The 21,519-nt window shown below is 35.3% G+C and overlaps 1 protein-coding gene across 1 annotated transcript in view; it reads left to right on the top strand.

Annotated features, from left to right (window-relative positions):
• The window catches only part of Hsc70-5 (Heat shock protein 70 cognate 5), a 197,603-nt gene that overhangs the window by 172,846 nt on the left and 3,238 nt on the right, over window positions 1–21,519 (top strand). Inside the window, exons 14-16 of the mRNA XM_090392437.1 lie at window positions 3,579–3,673; window positions 9,541–9,633; window positions 20,922–21,062. Coding sequence (XP_090248563.1) covers window positions 3,579–3,673; window positions 9,541–9,633; window positions 20,922–21,062 — 329 coding nt within the window. The remainder of the gene's footprint in view (window positions 1–3,578; window positions 3,674–9,540; window positions 9,634–20,921; window positions 21,063–21,519) is intronic.

Below are 21,519 nucleotides of genomic sequence, written 5' to 3'. Positions count from 1 at the left end.
TCATGGACAGGAATCCAACCCAGGTCTTTCAGACCAAAAGGTTTCGTCTTTTCATAGTATGATCTTTTATATTCTTTTTAACATCTTCTCAGGACTAAATGTTTGGTTAACAGAACTTCATGTAACATAGAGTTAATCCAATATTATCATCTTACAAGGCTTATAAATCTGCTAAATTAAAGTTTCTAATCTAAGGTTCATTTTGAAAAATATAAATAATAATAAAAAAAGAATAATATGAAGAATCCAATTAAACATTAAAATTATAGAATAAATGTGATGGAATAATAGAATTAAAATGGAATAAATGAGTAAGAAAATTAGGAATTGTAGTATGTATATGACACTCTAGCAGACTTTACTGCATGTACACTGTGAATGGCATGCCGAATATCGCTTTTTCTAGCAGAGAATCCTTTTTTATGTGAATCCCACCCACGAAAGGTTGTGAACCTATCATATTAGTACATGGGTTGGCAATTGTTAAAATACTTTGAAATCCTGCTTTTTGAGATTAAATGTGGAACTTTTTTTAAACCATTCAGGTCTCTAATAAGTAGGAAGTGATTTAAGAACAGCTGTTTATTTGAATCCATCAAAGAAAAAAATAAATTTAGATAAAACAATAGAAGATGTTATGTTGTGTGTGTGTGTGTGTGTGTGTGTGAGAGAGAGAGAGAGAGAGAGATTTGAATTTTTTAAGGTAGTATATAAAAATGGTCATCTGAGCAGTATTAGGTACTACTTGTTGCCTTATATATTGTCAGCTGTTAAGTTACAGATTAGCTCAAGTTATAAGAAACCATTGTTTAATTGTAAAGTATTTTCTATTTTGTTCACTTTGGTATTGTGGCATTTCATCAGGCTCTTCTATACCTTATTTGATAGAGATGGCACTTTTCTATAAAGACCAGGATTCGAATACCATATAAGGAACTTTAATCAGGCATTGAAACTAAATGCTAGTTGCAGGACCGCCAAGAGTGGGTGACATCTGAGACTTTTGTCATGGGCCCGGCATTGAAAGCGGTCTGATCATCAGACCCCAACGTCTCACATAACTGTGTTTATAATGCATGGTTTTAATTCTTGTAATAATACAACAATGATAAAGGATAATGGCATATCAAGAATAATACTGTGCTTTGTTGTAGACAGACGGCTACGCTCTTTAGCTCGCCGTGAGTGTCTGGAAGACACTGATTCTCTCGGCGCGGATTGCTCTAGTTATAGCAGGTGATGACGGCAATAGGCGTTCGTGCACGGTTGTTGCAGTCGGCTGTGCTAGCACTAGCTAGTAATTGCATTCACAGTAATGTTCCCTGCCAAAACGCTTCGTTCTTGTTAGTATTTTGATAGACAAAGGTTTTGTGATTGTTTGTAAAGTGTGCAACTGTATAGGGTGGGCTGTGCGCTTAAAAATAAAAGTAAGTATTCTTATTAATTTGGTTTTTTAATTATTAAAATTATATTTTTAATAATAAAAATTTTACCAACAGAAATGTATCATCATAAATCTGGAAATCAAAAACGAAAGGAGAAAAGGGATTGTGAGAAGGCAAAAGAAGATTTAAAAAAAAGCATTTACTACTGAAATATTTGAAGACGGAAGAACACCAAGATATTGAAATTTCAAGTAAAGAATGTGCTAATAGTTTAATTGCTGACAAAAGTGGGGCCCAGACCCACTTTTTAAGAGTGGCCCGGACCCAAAAATTTCTCTCAGCGGACCTGGCTAGTTGTATCCTCATACCAAGTTTAATAGGCATTTTCTTTTTAAAAACTTAGATTTTTCAATTCATAAAACAGGCAAATTGCACTTGTCATGCTAATTAGGCTTACATGAAGCCTTACTTCATATAAACTTTATACTTAATTATGATAGGCTATTAAGCCTAACACATTAAGAGGAAGGATGAAGAGTAGTTATTGTTATGCCTTAACCCATTCTAACTTCGGTATCATTTGAGAGTGAAAATTTCTTTTGATGTGCCAGCAGTTACGATTTTGAGATTATCTCATTAGCTGCAATGGAATTTCACAATCCCTTATAGATTTTAAGCAATAGTTTTCTTTTCAAAGAGAATATTTATTAATTTGGGATATTATAAAATTGCTAAATGTTTTCCCCCCACTTCATAGCACTTGCATATGGATGAACATAGGAGTACAGGACTTTGTCTCTAAGTTGCAACATTCATGGTTCTGTTCAGAAGCACATACAAGTCAGTGCATCCACACAACAAAGATGCCTCATCACACCATAAAGTGTCTCTTTCTATGGATATTAGCGTAATGATAATATGTCCCTGGTTCTTTCCAGTTCAGAGCACACTTGGTATTGCTTTGTAGAGCAAATTGGACTTATCTATAAACAATACCAATCTCCATTGATCTTTAGTCCAGTTGATGTGCAGTCTGGCCCATTTCAAATTTTCTCTCCTGTGCCATGGGTATAGGAGCACGCAAACTACTGCTTGCCTAGCAAACAGACCGCCTTCATAATCCCAGTGGAAGCAGAATGTTTCTGTTGCCAATGTGAGGTCAGATCATAGTCTGATTTGGGATAGCACTCCCTGTTTCAACAAGCAGGTAATTGGAGATATTGGTCACCTTCTGTGGTTGTAGCTCATGGCCTTCCTTCACTGTATCTTTGGGATGCTGTTTCTGGCTGTTGGAATTGGGCCTGCATTCTCTGAATGAACAATAAACGACTCATATGCAACCATCTTGTTACCTCCACCTGACTTTAACCAGCCTCTAGTCATATGATGACTTGCCATCTAAATTCATCGGTTAAATGATATCTTGATATTGTATCCAAGAATTTTGATATTGCAGAATGTCTTGTTTTCATTCCAGACATGAAATGGAAAATCATCCCAAAATACCTGCCTTTATGTCATGGCGCATTTGCATATGCTGCTGATAGCACTGCCCATTTGTATACGATAGGTAAAACAGCATCACTTTTTACGTGACATCCTGGCTCCTTTTTTCCCCACCAGAGTTACTGCGATTTTCGTGTCATTCCTTAATTTATGTAAACCAGTGTAGATTATGTGTTGAAAAAATAATTTGTATTTTATAGTTGATATTGGATTCATATGCTCAATTAAAAGGGCAACCTATGATATATACATTTTACCGGAAGGCCATTAACTCTAAACTTTTCCTCATTTCCAGTATTGTTCACAACTGTTCATTTTTTACATGAAGATACAAAACTAATATTGAGTTTTTATAATAAGTTATGAATAGATTAATGCACAGTAATGGAGGTTGTATATGGTAAGTGCAATATATTTTTTCAGTTACTGAGCTTAAAATGTGCTTTTTTCAAATCTTGTGTGATCTTACAAACTGACAAGAACTAGAGGAATAGTTTATTGTTAAGGTTTGCTATAGTAAATCTTTATTATATTATCATTGATGTTATGATTTATCTGACCTTTTGGTATTTGTCATAGTGATTTTGCTGTGATCGATTGTTATAATTAGTCAGCTCTACATTTATTGTGATTTAATATATATTATATAATGATTTATCGAAAACTAAGTACTGTATTTGTTTTCAGTTGTTATCCAATCATCTGGTGGTTTGAACAAAGATGAAATAGAAAATATGATAAAGAATGCTGAAATGTTTGCCGAACAGGACAAGAAAAAGAAAGTAAGATCTTTTTTTTCAGTCTCCCTAACTTTCATTGTTGCAGTATATATGTTTATTTTCAAGAAGGAATAGTCAGTACTCAGAGAAACACAAAGTAGCATTAACATGTTCTTTATTTTCTGAGTCTAGAATGCATGAAAAATTACCTTCAAATTCTTTATATTTAAAAATGATTGCATGCTTAACAAGTTCATCATTAGAACAGAGAGAGGATATAATAGAAATATAAATAGCTAAAAGGATTCTATAAAGTAATTCTAAAAATTGTTGTTTTTCAGTAAATATTGGATTTGTGTGTGACCATATAAAAAAAACGATTTTTGATATGGAGAGAGCAGTGAAAAGGTTGCCAGAAGTGACCATCATGGGTACTCTATAGTTAAACAAGTTCAAGGGACAGGTATGATGGGATTGTGGTTAGTCTGGGCCTCCCACTGTGATTCTTCGAAATTCACGGAGATGCCTGTGTGATGATAAAATCGCTTTTCTTAGTTTAGAGCAGTCACACTTTCATTTGTAATGTGTCAGCAGATACTTATTTCCAGAAATTAATGCCAAAAAATATGTTACTGCTAAAGTTAACCTTGCCAGTATAGCCACAGCATAAAAATTTGAGCTGTTTATTAATTTCTTTCATACCATAGAGTAATCTGATATAGAATCTTGACCTCTTTGTCTGAAACTGTTTTGAGATAGCAAATAATCTCTCTCCACTGTCACATTTTCTGTCATTTGTCACATATTTCTTTTAATCCTTTTGAACTTAGCAAACTTTCCTTTCATTTTTTATTTGTTTGATATTTCCTAAACATTGAGGTTCATCTCAGCATCTCATGAGCATCACTTGCTTAATGCTCATGAGATGCTGAGGTATTTTCTATCACTAGTGGCTTATTTCAATTATCTTATCTTCTGAAACGCTCGAAAATTTAACTTTATGCATTATTTTTACCATTTTAAATATATATACACACCACACTCTTACTCAATCCCCCAGGAATAACTTCTTGCTCTGCCCATTCTAGCCAGGTGCTGAAATATTTCCTCTGTATCAGTCACATCCCCTCTTTTTTTGCCTTTTGCAACCTATCGATTCTCAATCTATCCTTATAAGGAGCATTCTACAGACCACTCGCCAGCTTCACCACCACTTCTTCATCCTCAAGAAACCCAGGTGACCAGATTTGAGCAGAATAATACAGATGTGGACATATCAAGTCCTTATAAAGAGCAATGACTACTTCCTTGTCTCTGTTTCTTAGTGTGTTCTTCAAAAATCAAGCAATCCTATGAGCCAGCTTGGCAATCTTAACAACATGCCCTCTAAACTTCAGATCTCTCCCCCAATCCCTAGCTTCACCAGTTTCCTGGAATAGTTTCATCAACATAGTACAAAGCTTGTAATCTGCTTATCCCAAAATGCATAACTTTACATACTTTTTCATATGAAAATCGACATCCGTTATGTTTTGTCCATACTGTCAGACTATCACATTTACTCAAATATAACTTGCCCTCGCATATATCTCACACTGCTGACTTTACTTCACGAAAAAAGAAATTAAAACGTTTTCCATATATGTTGCACACGAAATAAAATATGGACAGATCTGATTCCTTGACCAGCTTACAACCCTCTCACACCCCTAGTCCTTTCCATCACATGCTGTTTCAAGTAATTATCTCTGATTTACACTTATTATACTGATTTTCTTATGCATATCATCTCTAGAACCCTTTGACTTATATTTTGTCCTATTAGCCTTAATCTCACACTAAATTACCTCAAAAGAACTGTCATCCACCCACCTGTCTCCTACTTTTTTTTTTTTTTTTTTTGCTGCAGTTTATCTGTCCTCCCTGAAAATACTAAAACCCTTCACATTCTATCTTTGTAACCACATCATCATCTGCTGTTAGCTAAATCTCACTAATGCCTGTAACTTTTGGCAAGGTTGTGTTAACCAGTGGCAAAAAAAACACTCCTCCCTCTTATTCTTGAAACTTCTACCATTAATATACAGATAGTTGTAGCATTTTCTTATGTCTCCAACTATCTTTACATCCTGAATTGACTACCCCAAAATGCAGCATCTAGTCTTTCAAGCAACAACATCAGTGTTGTTGCTTGAAAGACTAGATGCTGCATTTTTTTATTCCATCTCACACTCACTTGCCTCATGGGCGCCTGTACATCGACTCACCTGTCAGTCGATGTATAGACACCCATACTAACCCAGTAAGTCAGGAAAACTAATTGCTTTAGTTTTCCCGACTTTGCACCTTTACACTCTCAACGAGCATACCTAGATACCTAACTTCAAATCCATTTAAGTGCAATCAATAAGCATTATATAAATCTGTCCATTATATAAATTCGGATCATAAGTCCACAAACACAATCTGTGTATTGGTTTATATGCTATCATTGCCTCTATCATAGTGTTGCAACAGACATATAATCTTCACCCCCCCCCCCTTCTTTTCACTTCTTTCCATAACTCATTCACATTCTCCTTCATACAACACTTCTCACTTTTCAGGTCATTAGTTGCAGCTAAATCAATCAATTTTCACCTTACCTCCATCCCGACAGCATCACTAATATTAATTTTCACACTAGGAAAACAAGATTTTGACACACTTTAATTAAATACTACTCTTATCATAGAATGACTGGAAAAAAATTTCTCCTTACCTTCTAGTTTTTTTCTCTTCTCTCAGCTGCTGTCTTTCAATTTCATGCTTTGTTCTGTAAAGGACTAGACATAAACACACAACCATATATACTTGACTCTCACTACAGCAAACTAAAACAATTCACTCTGTAACAAACAGAAACTACTAATCAGAACCCCCCCCCCCTCCCCCAGCCACAATAATGTTCTATAGGAAATTCACTACACCATTATTAGTGACAATGAATTGTAACTCTTCATAAACAACAAACTTATTTTGTGGAACAGTAGTATTTCACAATCCCACTTAGGGTGTTTAATACTAGCCTTTCAAAAAAAAATTAAAGTAAATTAAATTTAAAAAAAATCATTGATGCTGAAACTGGATATTACAGTATTTTTCTTATCTAAAATTATTTTGGATAACATTAACTTTTCTGTTAGCAGTTTTTATCAAAGCTGGTCATTCCCCCCACCACCCCCATAGCAGTTGCAAGAGTGAATTTGCACTTCATTCGAATTGTCTTTGGTTCAAATTCTATCTAGTATACAGTACACTTTCTCAGCCATATCAAGAAGGTATTCCCCAAGATTCTGTCTTAAGTGTGACACACTTTGCTCTCATAGTTAACTCAATCACTGAATAGCTTCCTTCCACGTGTTGAAAACTTCACAATTTACTCTCATTCTTGTAACATGAGGACACTTGAAAGACAAGTTTAGCAAGCAATTGATCATGTTTATGCATGGGCTCTTAGTAACGAGTTTGTGTTTTCAGCAGAAAAAAGTGTGTATGCTTCTGTCAAAAATTACTCTTCACCCATATTCTTTGTTAAGAATGGGATAAAGTGTTATTCCAGTAACAATAGAAGCCAGGTTCTTGGACTCATCTTTGACAGAAAACTTACATTCATCGATTAAGTGAAAAGTTCAAGAGAGCATCGAATCTCCTTCGCACTCTCTCCTCTACTAAGTGGGATGCAGATCAATCTACATTGCTTTGTCTTTATCTTGCACTTATAGTTTAAAGCTGGATTTTGGGTCTTCAGTCTATGGTTCTGCAAGGCAGAGTAGCCTGCAATGGTTGAATCTCATCCACCATCAGGGTATAATGGATAGTTACTGGTGCCTTCTACACATTACCTAATCCAAGCCTTTATGTTGAAGCAGAGGAACTGGCTTTATCATTTAGATTAAAACTGAAATCTCTTCCAGAACATCCTTCATGGACTAGTGTTATATCTCTACATTGGAAAGCTCAGTATCAATGTTAGATTATGCAAGCAATTGACAAGAATGTGACAACGTTATCTGCACCAAATATAACAGCATTCTTCCATGGCAGGTTTGCATTCCATCCTGTTACTTCTCACTATTCCAACTAAGAAGTCTCATGCTCCATCTGTCTATAAGCAGTTGTTTAATATACATAGAACACTGATTATCTTCCACTCTATAATAATGATTCAGTATCTGAGACCTCATCAGTTGTGCTGTTACATTTCCTGATTTTGTCATATCCAATCAGATCCCAGTTCATTGCAGTAATTATATGATATAGTTGTATGCAGTTCAGCTTGCACTTGTGCTAATAAAAAAGAAACTTCTTCTAAAACTGTATGATTTCCAAGCCATCTCTTTTCCCATGTACAATCCACATCCAGTGCCTTGTGAGATTCTACAACTCTTGCACAAATTTGAAGGTTCTTAATTTTAATATTCAGTTGTGCTGGATTCTCAACCATATTAGAATTGAGGCAAATGAGACTGCAACTGCTAGATCAGCTGATAATTTTTATGGTGTTTGTCAGTTCCATATATAGACTACAGGCAGTAAGATGATGGCCATTTGGAAATTATCTTTGATAAAAATAATTTCTATGACTGTCAGCATGACAGGAAACATTGGCAGTCAAGGCAGTGGAGAAATAGAAGAGAGGAAGCAGGGCTGGCTAGGCCCCACAGGTCACCTTACACATTCTTATTTATCGAGGGCTGATGATTCACCTATGCACTGTCATTAGTGCAATATGCATCTCATCATTTGTCATGTTTGTTAGGAGTGCCTGCATTCCACTTGAGAAAAAAAGGAATTTACTACACTCAGGCAGATCTTATTAGACTTGAATAAATTGCATGAAGTTTTTAATTTTTTTAAAAGAATTTATACAATCACATTTGATTAATATATTATATTTATATGTAGGTAATGGTTTGGTTATTATTATTTTCTTTTTTTTTTTTTTGTACATAACATGGTATTTACTAATTTATCTCTTTATTACTATTTACTGTTACCACCTTTAGTTATGCTTTAACCTTTTGCTTGGCATGGCATGACCTTTGCTGTCCTTGGAGCAATAAACTTCTAATGAATCACCCAACCTCTGGTGTAACAAGGGTCTTTCACTTGAAGACATGTTACTCATAAGATAGCATAGAGAACACATACACACAATAGACTGACCTTATGGTTATAGTTGCTAGGGACTTCCCATCAGTGCCACTATCAAAGCCAAATCAGAACTCTTTAAGAATACTAAATATAAGAATAGTGGCAGAAGTTATGAGATTGACTAGTCAGGTGTGATAAATGTGTTCCAGATTTGTTTTGTTTCTGCTCATTTTATTGTAAATATATATTATATACTTACATGATTATAAATTTTAGGTAGTTCAATAATCTGGTAGAGATATCACATTTTACTGGTACTCAGTATATTGTGTTGGGAAACTCTGCTCTCATCTCTTAAAGGATTTTCTTCCTATTGCTGTACAGTCCACAGCTAATCTTGGCCTCCTGGATTTATTGCTACCATAGCTGCCTTCAAAGGTCTTGCTTCTCTAGTTTGGGCATTGTAGTATGGTTTTATAATTCTGACAGGTGGTATTTATCCATCTTGCGCTTGGTTTCCCTTTTGATCTAACAAAAAAATACCATTTACAATTTTCTTAGAAATACAGGCATCTTCCATTTAAAAAAAGAAAAAAAAAACCTACCCACTGCAACTTTTTGAATTCGATTGCACTAGGCAGTATGGATGATATAGGTGGTTTTGTCTAACCCTCCAGAGGCTGTTATCATTTAACATGCTTTTCCTTTAAAAAGTTTGAATTAGATCTACCATTTTTAGTATTCTTGTAAAAAGTTTTTGTAAGGAAATAGTAGATTTTTTTTTATTTTTAAAGGAAATTGTAGAGGCAGTAAATCAAGCAGAAGGTATAATCCATGATACGGAAACAAAAATGGAAGAGTTTAAAGATCAGCTACCTGGTGATGAGGTAAGAACTTTTATTTCGTAAATAAAATGTTCCCATTGATATCATAAACTAATATATTCACATGACGCTATGGGTTTATACTCTGCCTTGAGATAGCAAACATCTGCTACAATATTACTTCATAACTTTTTTTTTAATTGCCACCACTGCTACCTAAGTAGGGAGTTGCTGAAGGATCAAAGCTAGATAACTAGGTGGACACCTGCACATTGAATTTTTAGGAATTCAGTGAATCATCTCGATCTTCTAACCTCATGTCAGGTCCTCCTCTCTTTCTTGTGGTGCACCCCATTAGTAGGTATCTGCTCTTGACACTGAATGAACAAGGTTGGGTTCGCAGTTTGGGATTTAGTCAATGAAATTTTATTCCTCTTAGTTTCAAACAAAACATTGATAGTGCAGCACAATGAAATGTAATGCTGACTTAGGTATCACATAGATGAACATGGTTCTTGCTATTTGTCAGGAAAACAATGAAAAACTAATTACTGGACTGATCTTTAACTCTGCAATGGCAGAATTTAAGATAAGCACCATCAACCAAAAAAGAAGTGGAACCTGCAGAAAAATTAGAGAATTACCATATCAACACAACTGGTGTTGCTGAACAAAGAAGACTAAAACAGGTGGTATTCTTATAAGTAAATTGAGATATATCATATTCAGGTAATAATGATAGGGAAAGGAAGGAGTATCTATAGTATTCAACACTAAACAGGACAATCTTGAATGGTAGGCAATATTAAGTGGAGTGAAGGTCCCACAGAAGGGAGATTTTGAGGACTTTTTCCGGTTGTGTTAGCTGCTAATAGGGCCTTACTTACACTCTTCCCAAGGTGGGTAGAGCCCAAGGCACCTCATGCGCCTGTGCATAAAAACAGCCCTGGTTGCTAACATGCATATTCTGCTATTTAGAATCTAAATAGCAGATGTATATAAGAACATTTTGGAAAAAATTGGAGAGCAAAGAGAGGTATAATAATGGAATGTACTGGCTGAATTCCTTTTCAGGACATATCTTAGCTGATACCAAGTTCCGGCATAAAGATGTGCACAAATTTGCATGCAGAGAAGACAAAAAATAAATAAATAAATAAAAGTCTCTTTGACTGTTTTGTTGATTTCCATACCACACTTGTTCAGGATACTAAATAATACAGGAATTGAATATTATATTGAGAAGAAAAGCATATAGGACAGTTTTCATATGTGAACTAGATCCAGTTATACAAATATTATTGAAGAGGGAGGAATCTAGAGTTTGAAGACAAGAACCAAACCTTGCAGACTTAGTCATACAGGGAAACTGTCTGCAAGGATAGAAAAATCAGAACCCCTTTTGTGGACTTCTCCAGTTAAAGAGGCAGTCATAAGTCAGCTTGTATACTGAGAGAATACAGAGAAAAATGTAAGAAAGCAAAGCAGTGTGTAAAACCAGTAAGAATATAAATCAGGAAGGTGGAAGATATTCTATATGCTATTGAAAATCTTAGAAATTGAGGGAAGAGTACTGTAAAAGGTGACATGTAAATGAAAATAAAGATATTCCAGATGTTCAGAATGATTACTTTGAAAGATTGCTAGAGGAAAAAAGCATTGACAGTGTAGTGATAGAAAACACTCAACAGGAAGGAAATCAGGAAAGACATCAAAAACCTGAAATGTGGAAAAGCAGCTGGAGTAGGTCATATTCAACCAGAAATGCTCAAAATGGAGGTATGAAAGTTTTGCAATTTAAGCTGCTCTGCATAATTCAGAAGGCTTGGTCAGGTGGCTGAATTCTGAATGATCGGAGTAGAGTTTAAATATGAAGTACCCATCTTTAAAAAGAGAAATGGAACTAAATGGGAGAATTACAAAGGAATTTCCTTACTGAGTGTTCCAGGCAAGATTTATGCAAGCAAATTAGAGAATTGGCTTAAAAATAAAATAAAATAAAAAAATAAAAAAAATTGAAGAGAAATTTGGAGAACTAGTTGGGTTTAGTCCAAATAGGGGTTTGTCAGGATGAGATTTTCATGTAAAAAAGACGTTTCAAATTGCTACAATTATATGGGATAAATGATGGAATGTTATGTAAGCAATTCATATATTTAAATTCTAGTCCACATAATTCAAGTGCAAAAAAGATGGGCTGATGTAAAATCAGGTGTAAGGCAAGGGTGCAATTTCCATTGTTCTTCATCATTTATATAGATCATATTATGAAAAAAAAAGTGGCAATTGGCTTCATCTCCTTAACTAAATTGAATAACTATTGTAAAAAATTTGATATGAAAACAGCAATAAAAAGACAACTATGAAAATTTGCAGACGCTGGAAACATCAGCTGCATCTTGAATAGAGAACCTATACAAGTAAAACATTTCAACTTAATTAGTCATACTTTATGGTGAATATGGCAAATTAAAAATGGAAATAGACAATGGAATAAACAAACAGCTGGTATGGTAAAGAGTCAACTAAATAAATTTATATGGAATAAGAGAAAAGTTATTCAAAACACTAAGTTTGCTGTATGTGTTCAAACCAATTTTAATTTATGGATATAAGAACTGGGTTATAAATAAAACATTTTATCCTAGGCTGGTGACCAAAGCAATGAGAGTTCTGAGAAAAAAATTACAGTTGGCATCAGTGACAGAATATTAAAAAATTAAGCTGTTAGGAAAGAATTTAACATCGTTAGCATTCAAGAACGTGTGAACACAGCTAATTTCACGTGGTATGGCCACTCTTAAATAAAATGGGAAAGGGAAAGCTGTGAAAAACACTTTGTTGATTTCAGGATAGCAAGAAAAAGACCTAGACCCATAATCTCTTTAGAGGGAAGTGCCTTTAATTGATGATAATTTGGTTAAACATTTTTGATTGGAAGTTAGTTATGTAAACTTTTCCTGTAGTAATATCATGTTATCAATTGGTGATGATTGCTGCCAAAGTAACTTTGTGAACAAACTGTTCTGGTCTCCTGTTATCATCAGGGGACCAGGACAGGCATTAAAAATTTAATTAGTTAAAAACCTCAAATTCAAGAGAATTTAAGATAGGAATTATTAATATTAAGAGTTGTCAATGGGGTGCTTAAGGGTCAAAGCTGTATAACTGAGAGGAGACCTCCACATAGCCTTTAAAGGAATGCGGAGAACCGACCAGGGCTTCTGACCTAATGTCCAATCCTCACCTTCTCGTGGTGCACCCTGTTGGGTATCTAATTTGATATTGAACGAACGAGGATGGGCTGGCAATTTCGGATTTAGCCGACCAAATTGTATTCTTATTGGTTAAACCAAAATAAAAAATGATGGTACAACATGACAAAATTTCATGCCAGCTGGGGCGTCGCCCGGTTAAACAAGGCCCCTGTTGTTTTCGCCAGGGAACCAGGGCGAATAGCGAAAAGTCAGCTACTGGAACAAATCTGAAAACAAACCCCAACTCAACATCACCAGAGTTAAAGATTGGTACTGTCAACGTAAGAAGCCTGAATGGCAAAGAAATGGAGCTAGCTGAGGAATTAGATTAGTACCAGATCGACATAATAGGGATGACTGAAACAAAAAAGACCAAAAGTGGTGAGATCTTTCTAAGCAATAAATACAAAATGTTATATTCAGGCAATGACAATCAAGGAAAAGAAGGAGTAGCGATTGTATTCAACACAAAATACGAGGCTAATCTTGTTGAATGGCAGTCAGTCTCAAGTAGAGTAATGTGGGCAAGTATGAGAATGGGGAACTGGACAATGAGACTTATTTGTGCCTATGGTCCCACAGAAGGTTCTACTAAGGTAGAAGTGGAGGAATTTTTTGACGCTTTAGAAAAAGCAACTGACACAATGAAAAAGGAAAAGTTGGTCCTTGTTGGGGATCTAAATAGCAGAGTAGGAAATAATTGTGAGACATACAAAAATATTTTGGGAAAATTTGGAGAAAAGAGCAAAGCTAATAATAATGGCAAATATCTGTTGGATTTCTGCTCAGGACATGGACTGGTTATTACTAACACCATGTTCCAACATAAAAATGTGCACAAATTCACATGGAGAGAAGAGGCAAGGAAGAAGAACAGTCTCATTGACTATATTATTGCTGATAGTCATGTTTTCTCCCTGGTACAGGACACCAGAGTGTACAGAGGATTTGAAATTGGAAGTGATCACTATTTAGTCTTGAGCAGGATAAAATTGAATTTCATATTGAAAAGAATAATATGTAAGAAAGTTTTAAAGCGAATAAAAGTTGAGCAGCTCTCAGATGTGAACTGCAGACTAAAATACAGAAAGATTATTGAAAAGAAAATGAAAGAGTTTGAGATCAGGAATCAAACCTTTGAGATTCAGTGGCAAACTCTGAATAAAACATTGATTGATTCTGCCAGAGAGGCATGTGGTGAGGTTGTGTGCAAGGATAAAAAAATCAAAACTCCCTGGTGGACACAGGAAGTTAAAGAGGCAGTGAAGGAAAAGAAGAAAGCATATCAAAAGTTCCTGGCAAATAAGTCAGCTTTTACTCTTACAGAATACAGAGACAAATGTAAGAAAGCTAAACAGTGTGTAAAACTAGCTAAACAAAAGTCATGGGAGGACTTTGGCAAGAATATAGAAAATAAATATCAAGAAGGTGGCAAAATATTCTGGAGGTTGTTGAAGAAGCTTAGGAATGGAGGAAAGAGTGCTGTAAAAGGAGTTAGAGATGATAAAGGTGACATGAAAACAGGAGAAAAAGATATTCTTGAAGTATGGAGTAATTACTTTGAAAAACTGCTAAATGAAACAAGCAGTGATGACAGCACAGAGGTAAAAAATACTGACCAGGCATGCAGTCAGGAATACATATCCGTACTTGAAGTAGAAAAAGCCATCAAACGCTTGAAATGTGGAAAGGCAGCAGGAGTAGATGATATTCGACCAGAAATGCTGAAGTATGATGGTATAAGAGTCTTGCACTGCATAGTTCAGAAAGCCTGGACAGAGGGACGAATTCCATATGATTGGAGTAGAGCTCTCATAGTACCCATATATAAAAAGGGAAATAAAACTGAATGTGAGAATTACAGAGGTATTTCTCTACTGAGTGTTCCTGGCAAGATCTATGCAAGTATACTTGAGAAATGGTTTAGAAGAATTGTGGAAGAAAAGCTTGGTGAAGAACAAGCTGGATTCAGGCCAAATGGAGGCTGTCAGGATCAGATCTTCACTTTACGACAAATAGTTGAGAAAGCATAGGAATATAACAAAGATCTGTATTTAAGTTTTGTCGATTTGACAAAGGCATGTGACAAGGTGCCAAGAAAGAGAAGCTATTCAATATGCTACAGTTATATGGTGTCAATAGGGCATTATATGAAGCAATACTTAGTCTTCATTTGAGTTGTAAGTCAGCAGTTAGAATTGAAGGAAGTACAGGAAGATGGTTTAATGTTAAATCTGGTGTGAGACAAGGATGTACATTATCCCCTCTGTTATTCATTATCTATATGATCACATTATGAAGGAAAGTGGTATTAAACCTGATATCAAAATTGGAGATGTTAATGTCAGCTCTTTGCTTTATGCAGATGATGTTATACTTCTAAATAAATCTGCTACAAATCTGCAAGATTCTCTGACTAAATTGAATAGTTGTTGTAATAGATATAGTATGAAGGTCAGCAATAAAAAGACAAAGACAATGAAAATAGGCAGAGTTCTGTGGAACAAGTAAAACATTTCAGCTACTTAGGCACGATGTTTACTGAAGATGGTAAATTAAATATAGAAATAGACAACAGATTCAGCAAAGCTGATTCTGTTGTCTATTTCAAATCAGCAAAATCAGAAGTAAAACACTTGACCAAAGACTAGAGACCGCAGATATGAGAGTCCTGAGAAAGATTAGAGGCGTGAACAGATGGCATCAATGGCAATATCATATTAAAAATGAGGATATTAGGAAAGAACTTGACATTGTCAGCATCCAGGAATGCGTTAGCAGAGCTAATCTCAGGTGGTATGGTCACTTAAATAGAATGGGAGAGGAAAGATTAGCAGAACAAGTGTTCTCTGCCAGGTTGGCAGGAAAACGACCCAGAGGAAGACCAAGATATAGGTAGATTGATACGGTACAAAGTGCCTTAGACGATAGAAATATAAGATCTGATAATGTTGGAGTCTTGACAAGTAACAGACTGATTTGGAGGAAAATTGTAGATAGGAAGTTAGTAATGATGTAATTTTTTCATGTAGTACTGTCATATCCTGTACACCCCTTGAGAGTACATGGCAGGAATTTGATGATGATGGTTTAATCTGTATTCAACATGATGATGAGAGTTGTCACTATAAAAGGAGGTGACAGAGGAATTGGAGAAATACTGAGTTAATATAATCGGTGTAAATGACATGTAGAAGATTGCAACATCAGCGATATTTCTATATAATAATTATAAAATGGAATATTCTGGCCTTAATAACCAAGGAAAGGAAGTAGTAGCTATAGGATTCAACATTAAACATAGAAATAAACTTATTGAATGGTATTAATTTCAGAATTGTGAACAAATTTTAGAATACAAAACTGAATGGTGGGTGGAAGCAGCAGACATAAAAGCTGGTTCTCATTGGAACTGAATCCCAAACATACAGAAAGTATTGCTTGATGTAATGCCCCATTGACACCATATAAGTGTAGTGTATTGAATAGCTTCTTTCTTGGCACCTTGTCATATGCCTTTTCCAAATCGACAAAAGATAAATACAGATCTCTGTTATATTCCCATGATTTCTCAACTGTTTGTTGTAAAGTGAAGATCTGATCCTGACAGCCTCTATTTGGCCTGAATCCAGCTTGTGCTTCACCAAGCTTTTCTTCTCAATCATTTCTCAAGTATACTTGAATAAATCTTACCACGAACACTCCGTAGGGAAATACCTCTGTAATTCTCATATTGTTTTATTTCCCTATTTATATATGGATACTATGAGAGCTGTACTCCAATCATCGGGAATTCGTCCCTCTGTCCAGGCCTGCTGTACTATGCAGTGCAGCCAATGTAAGACTTTTATACCATCATACTTCAACATTTCTGGTCGAAATCATCCTCCTGCTGCGTTTCCACATTTCAAGCCTTTGATGGCTTTTTCCTAATTCAAGTATGGATATGTATTCCTGACTGTATGCCTGTTGAGTGTTATTTTCCACTATGCTATCACTGCTTTTTTCATTTAGCAATTTTTCGAAGTAATTGCTCCATACTTAAATGATATCTTTTTCTGCCATTTTCATGTCGCCTTTATCATCTTTAACTCCTTTTACAGCCTCTCTTTCCTCCATTTCTAAGCTTCTTCAACAACCTCTGGAATATTTTGCCACCTTGTTGATATTTATTTTCTATATTCTTGCCAAAGTCCTTCCATGACTTTTGTTTAGCTAGTTTTACACAGTTTAGCTAGTTTTACACAGTTTAGCTTTCTTACATTTGTCTCTGTATTCTCTAAGAGCACAAGCTCACTTATTTGTCAGGAACTTTTGACATGCTTTCTTCTTTTCCTTCACTGCCTCTTTAACTTGCTGTGTCCACCATGGAGTTCTGATATTTCTATCCTTGCAGACAATCTCACCACATGCCTCTCTGGCTGAATCAATCAGGTATTCTTCAAGGCTTAGTTCCTGTTTTCAAACCTTTTCATTCTTTCTTCAATAATCTTTGTGTATTTAGTCTACAGTTCACGTCTGAGAGCTGCTCAGCTTTTATTCGCTTTAAAACTTTATTCTTTGTTAAAAATGTTATTCTTTGCAATATGCAAAGAATTTTATCCAGCTCAAGACTAAATAGTGATCACTTCCAATTTCGAATCCTCTGTACACTCTGGTGTCCTGCACAAGGGAGAAAACATCACTATCAACAATAACATAGTCAATGAGACTTTTCTTATTCCTAGCCTCTTCTCTCCATATGAATTTGTGCACATTTTTATGTTGGAACATGGTGTTAGTAATAACCATTCCCTGTCCTGAGCAGAAATCCAACAGGTAGTTGCCATTATTATTAGCTTTGCTCTTTTCTCCAAATTTTCCCAAAATATTTTTGTATGTCTGACAATCATTTCCTACTCTGCTATTTAGATCCTCAACAAGGACCAACTTTTCCTTTTTCATTGTGTCAGTTGCTTTCTCTAAAGCCTCAAAAAATTCCTCCACTTCTACCTTAGTAGAACCTTCTGTAGGATCATAGGCACAAATAAGTCTCATTGTCCAGTTCCCCATTCCGATATTTGTCCACATCACTCTACTTGAGACTGCCTGACATTCAAGAAGATTAGCCTTATATTTAGAGTTTAATAGTATGGCTACTCTTTCTTTTCCTTGACTTCCATTGCCTGAATATAACATTTTGTATTTAATGCTCATAAAGATCTCACCAGTTTTTGTCTTTTTTGTTTCAGTCACCCCTATTATGTCGATCTGGTATTTATCCAATTCCTCAGCTAGCTGCATTTCTTTGCCATTCAGGCTTCTTATGTTGATAGTGCCGATCTTTAACTCTGGTGATGTTCAATTGGGGTGTGTTTTCAGATTTGTTCCAGTAGCTGACTTTTTGCTGTTCATTCTGGTTTCCTGGCGAAAAGAATGGGGTCCTTGTTTAACTGGGCGACGCCCTATCCGGCATGAAATTTTGTCATGTTGTACTATCATTTTTGTATTTTGGTTTAAGCCAATAAGAATAAAATTTGGTCAGCTAAATCCGAAATCGCCAACCCATCCTCGTTCGTTCGTTCATTTGTATATGAAAAAGTTTTCATGACTGCAGCCAAATGTGGACATAAAATTGTTAGCATATTATACAAAAAATGTGTTATAAATTTTGTACAGATTAAATTGCAATATGTTTTTGCAAAAGTTACAAATTTTCCCAGACGTAGTTAAGGAATTAATGTACAGTGCTTACAGAAAACTATGCAGAGAGACATCTCAGTATGGAATATGTCCATCCTGAACTGCGATGCAGCTCTGACAACATGTTACCATGTTCAGCGCCAAGAGATTCATAATTCTTCAGACTAACTGGCCCACTCCTCCTTCAGAACAAGGATAAGGCCTTGTTTGTTTTCTGTAGGGGAATTTCGAGCAGAAAACTGCATCTCCCTATTGCATCCAGAACACGTTCTATAGGATCGAAATCTGTAGAGTGTGCTTTCTACTCGATTTGATTAATATCCTCAGTTTTCAGCAGAAGTATCTCCATCTGCTCGTGTACAATGTGCTGTGGCATGTTGTCATCCATAAATATGAATTCTTCTCCTGCAGCACTGCGGAACAATTGAACATGACATTGAAGAATTTCATTTCAGTATTGTTCACCAGTCATGGTCCCTTTTTCCAGTACTTGTAGCTGGAATTTAAAATTGAAATAAAATTATTTGAAAAGACAAGTTTTGGAGGCAGGGATGGAGTGGTTTTCATTTTTGTTTAAGAGGCCTGGATTAAAAATGTTTGGAGTAAAAGCTGGGAAATTAGTACTGCATGAAAAAAGTGAGTACGTCTGTTTTCAAAACACTTGGTCCACTTCACAAAATTTATTTTGATGCCATATTTGTACCACAATTTCAGTCTAGTTGGCAACTCTGAATTAAATATTTCTTGCTCTTAAATATCTGTGAAAAAGTGAAAAAAAAAAGTCAATTACATTTGATTAAATAGATCTCCAAACACCTGTGAATTCTGTTATGCCAGCAGTCATAACGGAATTCACAGGTGTTTGGAGATTGTATCACACCTCAAGGCATGCAAAAGTAATTTTTGGTTCCTGCTTAGCAAACTGTGTAAATCTATCTCTTAACTGGATTTTTTAATGGTTGGCTTTTTAATAAATTTAGTTTAATCCTTTATCCAAGTTTGAGCAAACAAAGTTTGCGCCTGAAAGTATCTTCAAGACTGGGATAAGGTGGTACAACACTAGGGCAACTCGTTGCAAAGGTGGAGCAAGCTACCAACACCCCTATCTCATTATCTCCTATAATGCAAAACGCATCTCCTTGTGGATATGTCTAATGTTATGCATTAAGGGAAGGGCCACAACCCAGACTAGTTTCGACCTTTATTGAGGTCTCTTCAGTGGGAGCCAGGCCCAAGCGGAGATACCAGGCAGAAGCATTAGCAGGTCATCTCTACCTATAGGAGTTGTCAAATGGTGTGCCACCCTTTTTTTTAATAAATTACTCTGGATTTAGAGAAAGATGTTGAAAGTTTATTTTTCACTTGGTTAGAGTATAATTGGCTAAGTCCTTAACACTGCTACCTACTACTCTCCAACCAATGACCTGAGGGTTTGATTTTGCTGTGGCAATGCAATTTTTAATGTCTTTAGATAGTAGATGAATTTCATTTACTATCTAAAGACAGGTAGTAATTTCATTTAATTTGCTTGCCTTACTCTAGGCCTGAAGTAGCTTGAAAATCTTTCACGCTTGGTCACTAAAGCTGGATTTCTGTATTCCCGTGTCCCACACATAAAGTACTTTTAGCACTTTGGCTGTGATTCAAAGTGAGGTCTTAAAACATTATATATACATAAATAATCTCAAAATAAAATAGGCAAAAACAGGTGATATCTTACTAAATAAGTATAGTATGTTATATTCAAGTAACAATAACAATGATAAAGGAAAGAAAGGGGTAGCGATAGCATTCAACACCAAACACAAAGATAAACTTCTTGATTAGAAGGCAGTTTCAAGTAGTGATGTGGGCACACTTCAAAAAGGGGAAATGGACAATATAACTTATGGTCATACTGAAAACAGGTAACATCTGTTTTCTTATATAAAGCTACCATCAGTCAGCAAAATTAATCACATTAATAGGTACTGTAAATTTTGAGCACATAAAAAAATACAAAGTTCTAAAAAAGGAATACATTCTATGCAGTAACAAATAACATCATTTAGTGTTTTTCCTGTCTATAGTATATCTGAAATCGTAAACATGTTTGACTACCTGTTGCCGGAACACAAAACTGCTTATTAGATGGTAAAAATAGTTCTACATTTGGTTTCAAAAGCAGAGTTTCTCAATATGTAACCTGAACCTATCTATGGTACTAATGTACTGTGTGTGTGTGTGAGAGAGAGAAAAAAAAATTTTCTACCCAAGTGCACATTTTTTTTAGCCCATTATCCAATTACTCCACTTACTCCCTAATTGGGTTTTGTAAAAGGGGCTAGATTCTATTGTAACAATGCTGTATTAAAAAATTACACTTGGAATACTTTAGAAAATTAATTTTTAACTTTATTTCAAAATTTGTAGTGTACCAAGTTAAAAGAAAAGATTGAGAATGTACGGCAGTTGCTGTCCAAGAAAGATAGCGAAACTCCTGAGTCAATAAGGCAAGCAACTCATGACCTCCAGCAGGCTTCTCTAAAATTGTTTGAAATGGCTTACAAAAAGGTAAGTGAAATTTCTTATATTAAATAGTAGGACAGATTCTGGAAAGGAATATTTTTATAGTAATCCCAAAATTGAGAAGGGTGAAAAGCACATTGATGCTGAACATGCTAAATATATATCTTTACTATTGTTAGGTATGTAGCACAACAGGATAAATGATTGGAAAGAGTGAAAGAAACTGACTTTGAAATTAACCTAATGTATTCTGCATAGATTTTTTTGGGGAACTCTTATGAACAGACATAACAAATTTGCACAAGACTTGCAGAGTGTTAATAGTTATTTTGAGATGAAGTAATGCCTAGATAAAAACAGAAAAACCTTGTTTGTTGTGTTCTGAAAAGGCAGTGCATATGATACATTAATACCAAGACTTAGTCTTCAGATAATAATCTTTAAGCTAAAAGTGCAGAGAGTTTTCTAGGAAAAAACAGACTATTTGACAGCATAGAATGTA

This window comes from Typopeltis vanoorti, chromosome 5 (assembly GCF_054136105.1).
Source record: "Typopeltis vanoorti isolate ZY-2024b chromosome 5, IOZ_Tvanoo_1.0, whole genome shotgun sequence".
Lineage (NCBI taxonomy): Eukaryota > Metazoa > Arthropoda > Arachnida > Uropygi > Thelyphonidae > Typopeltis > Typopeltis vanoorti.
The sequence above is the reverse complement of the archived record's forward strand: the minus strand, read 5'-3'. Positions and strand labels throughout refer to the sequence as shown.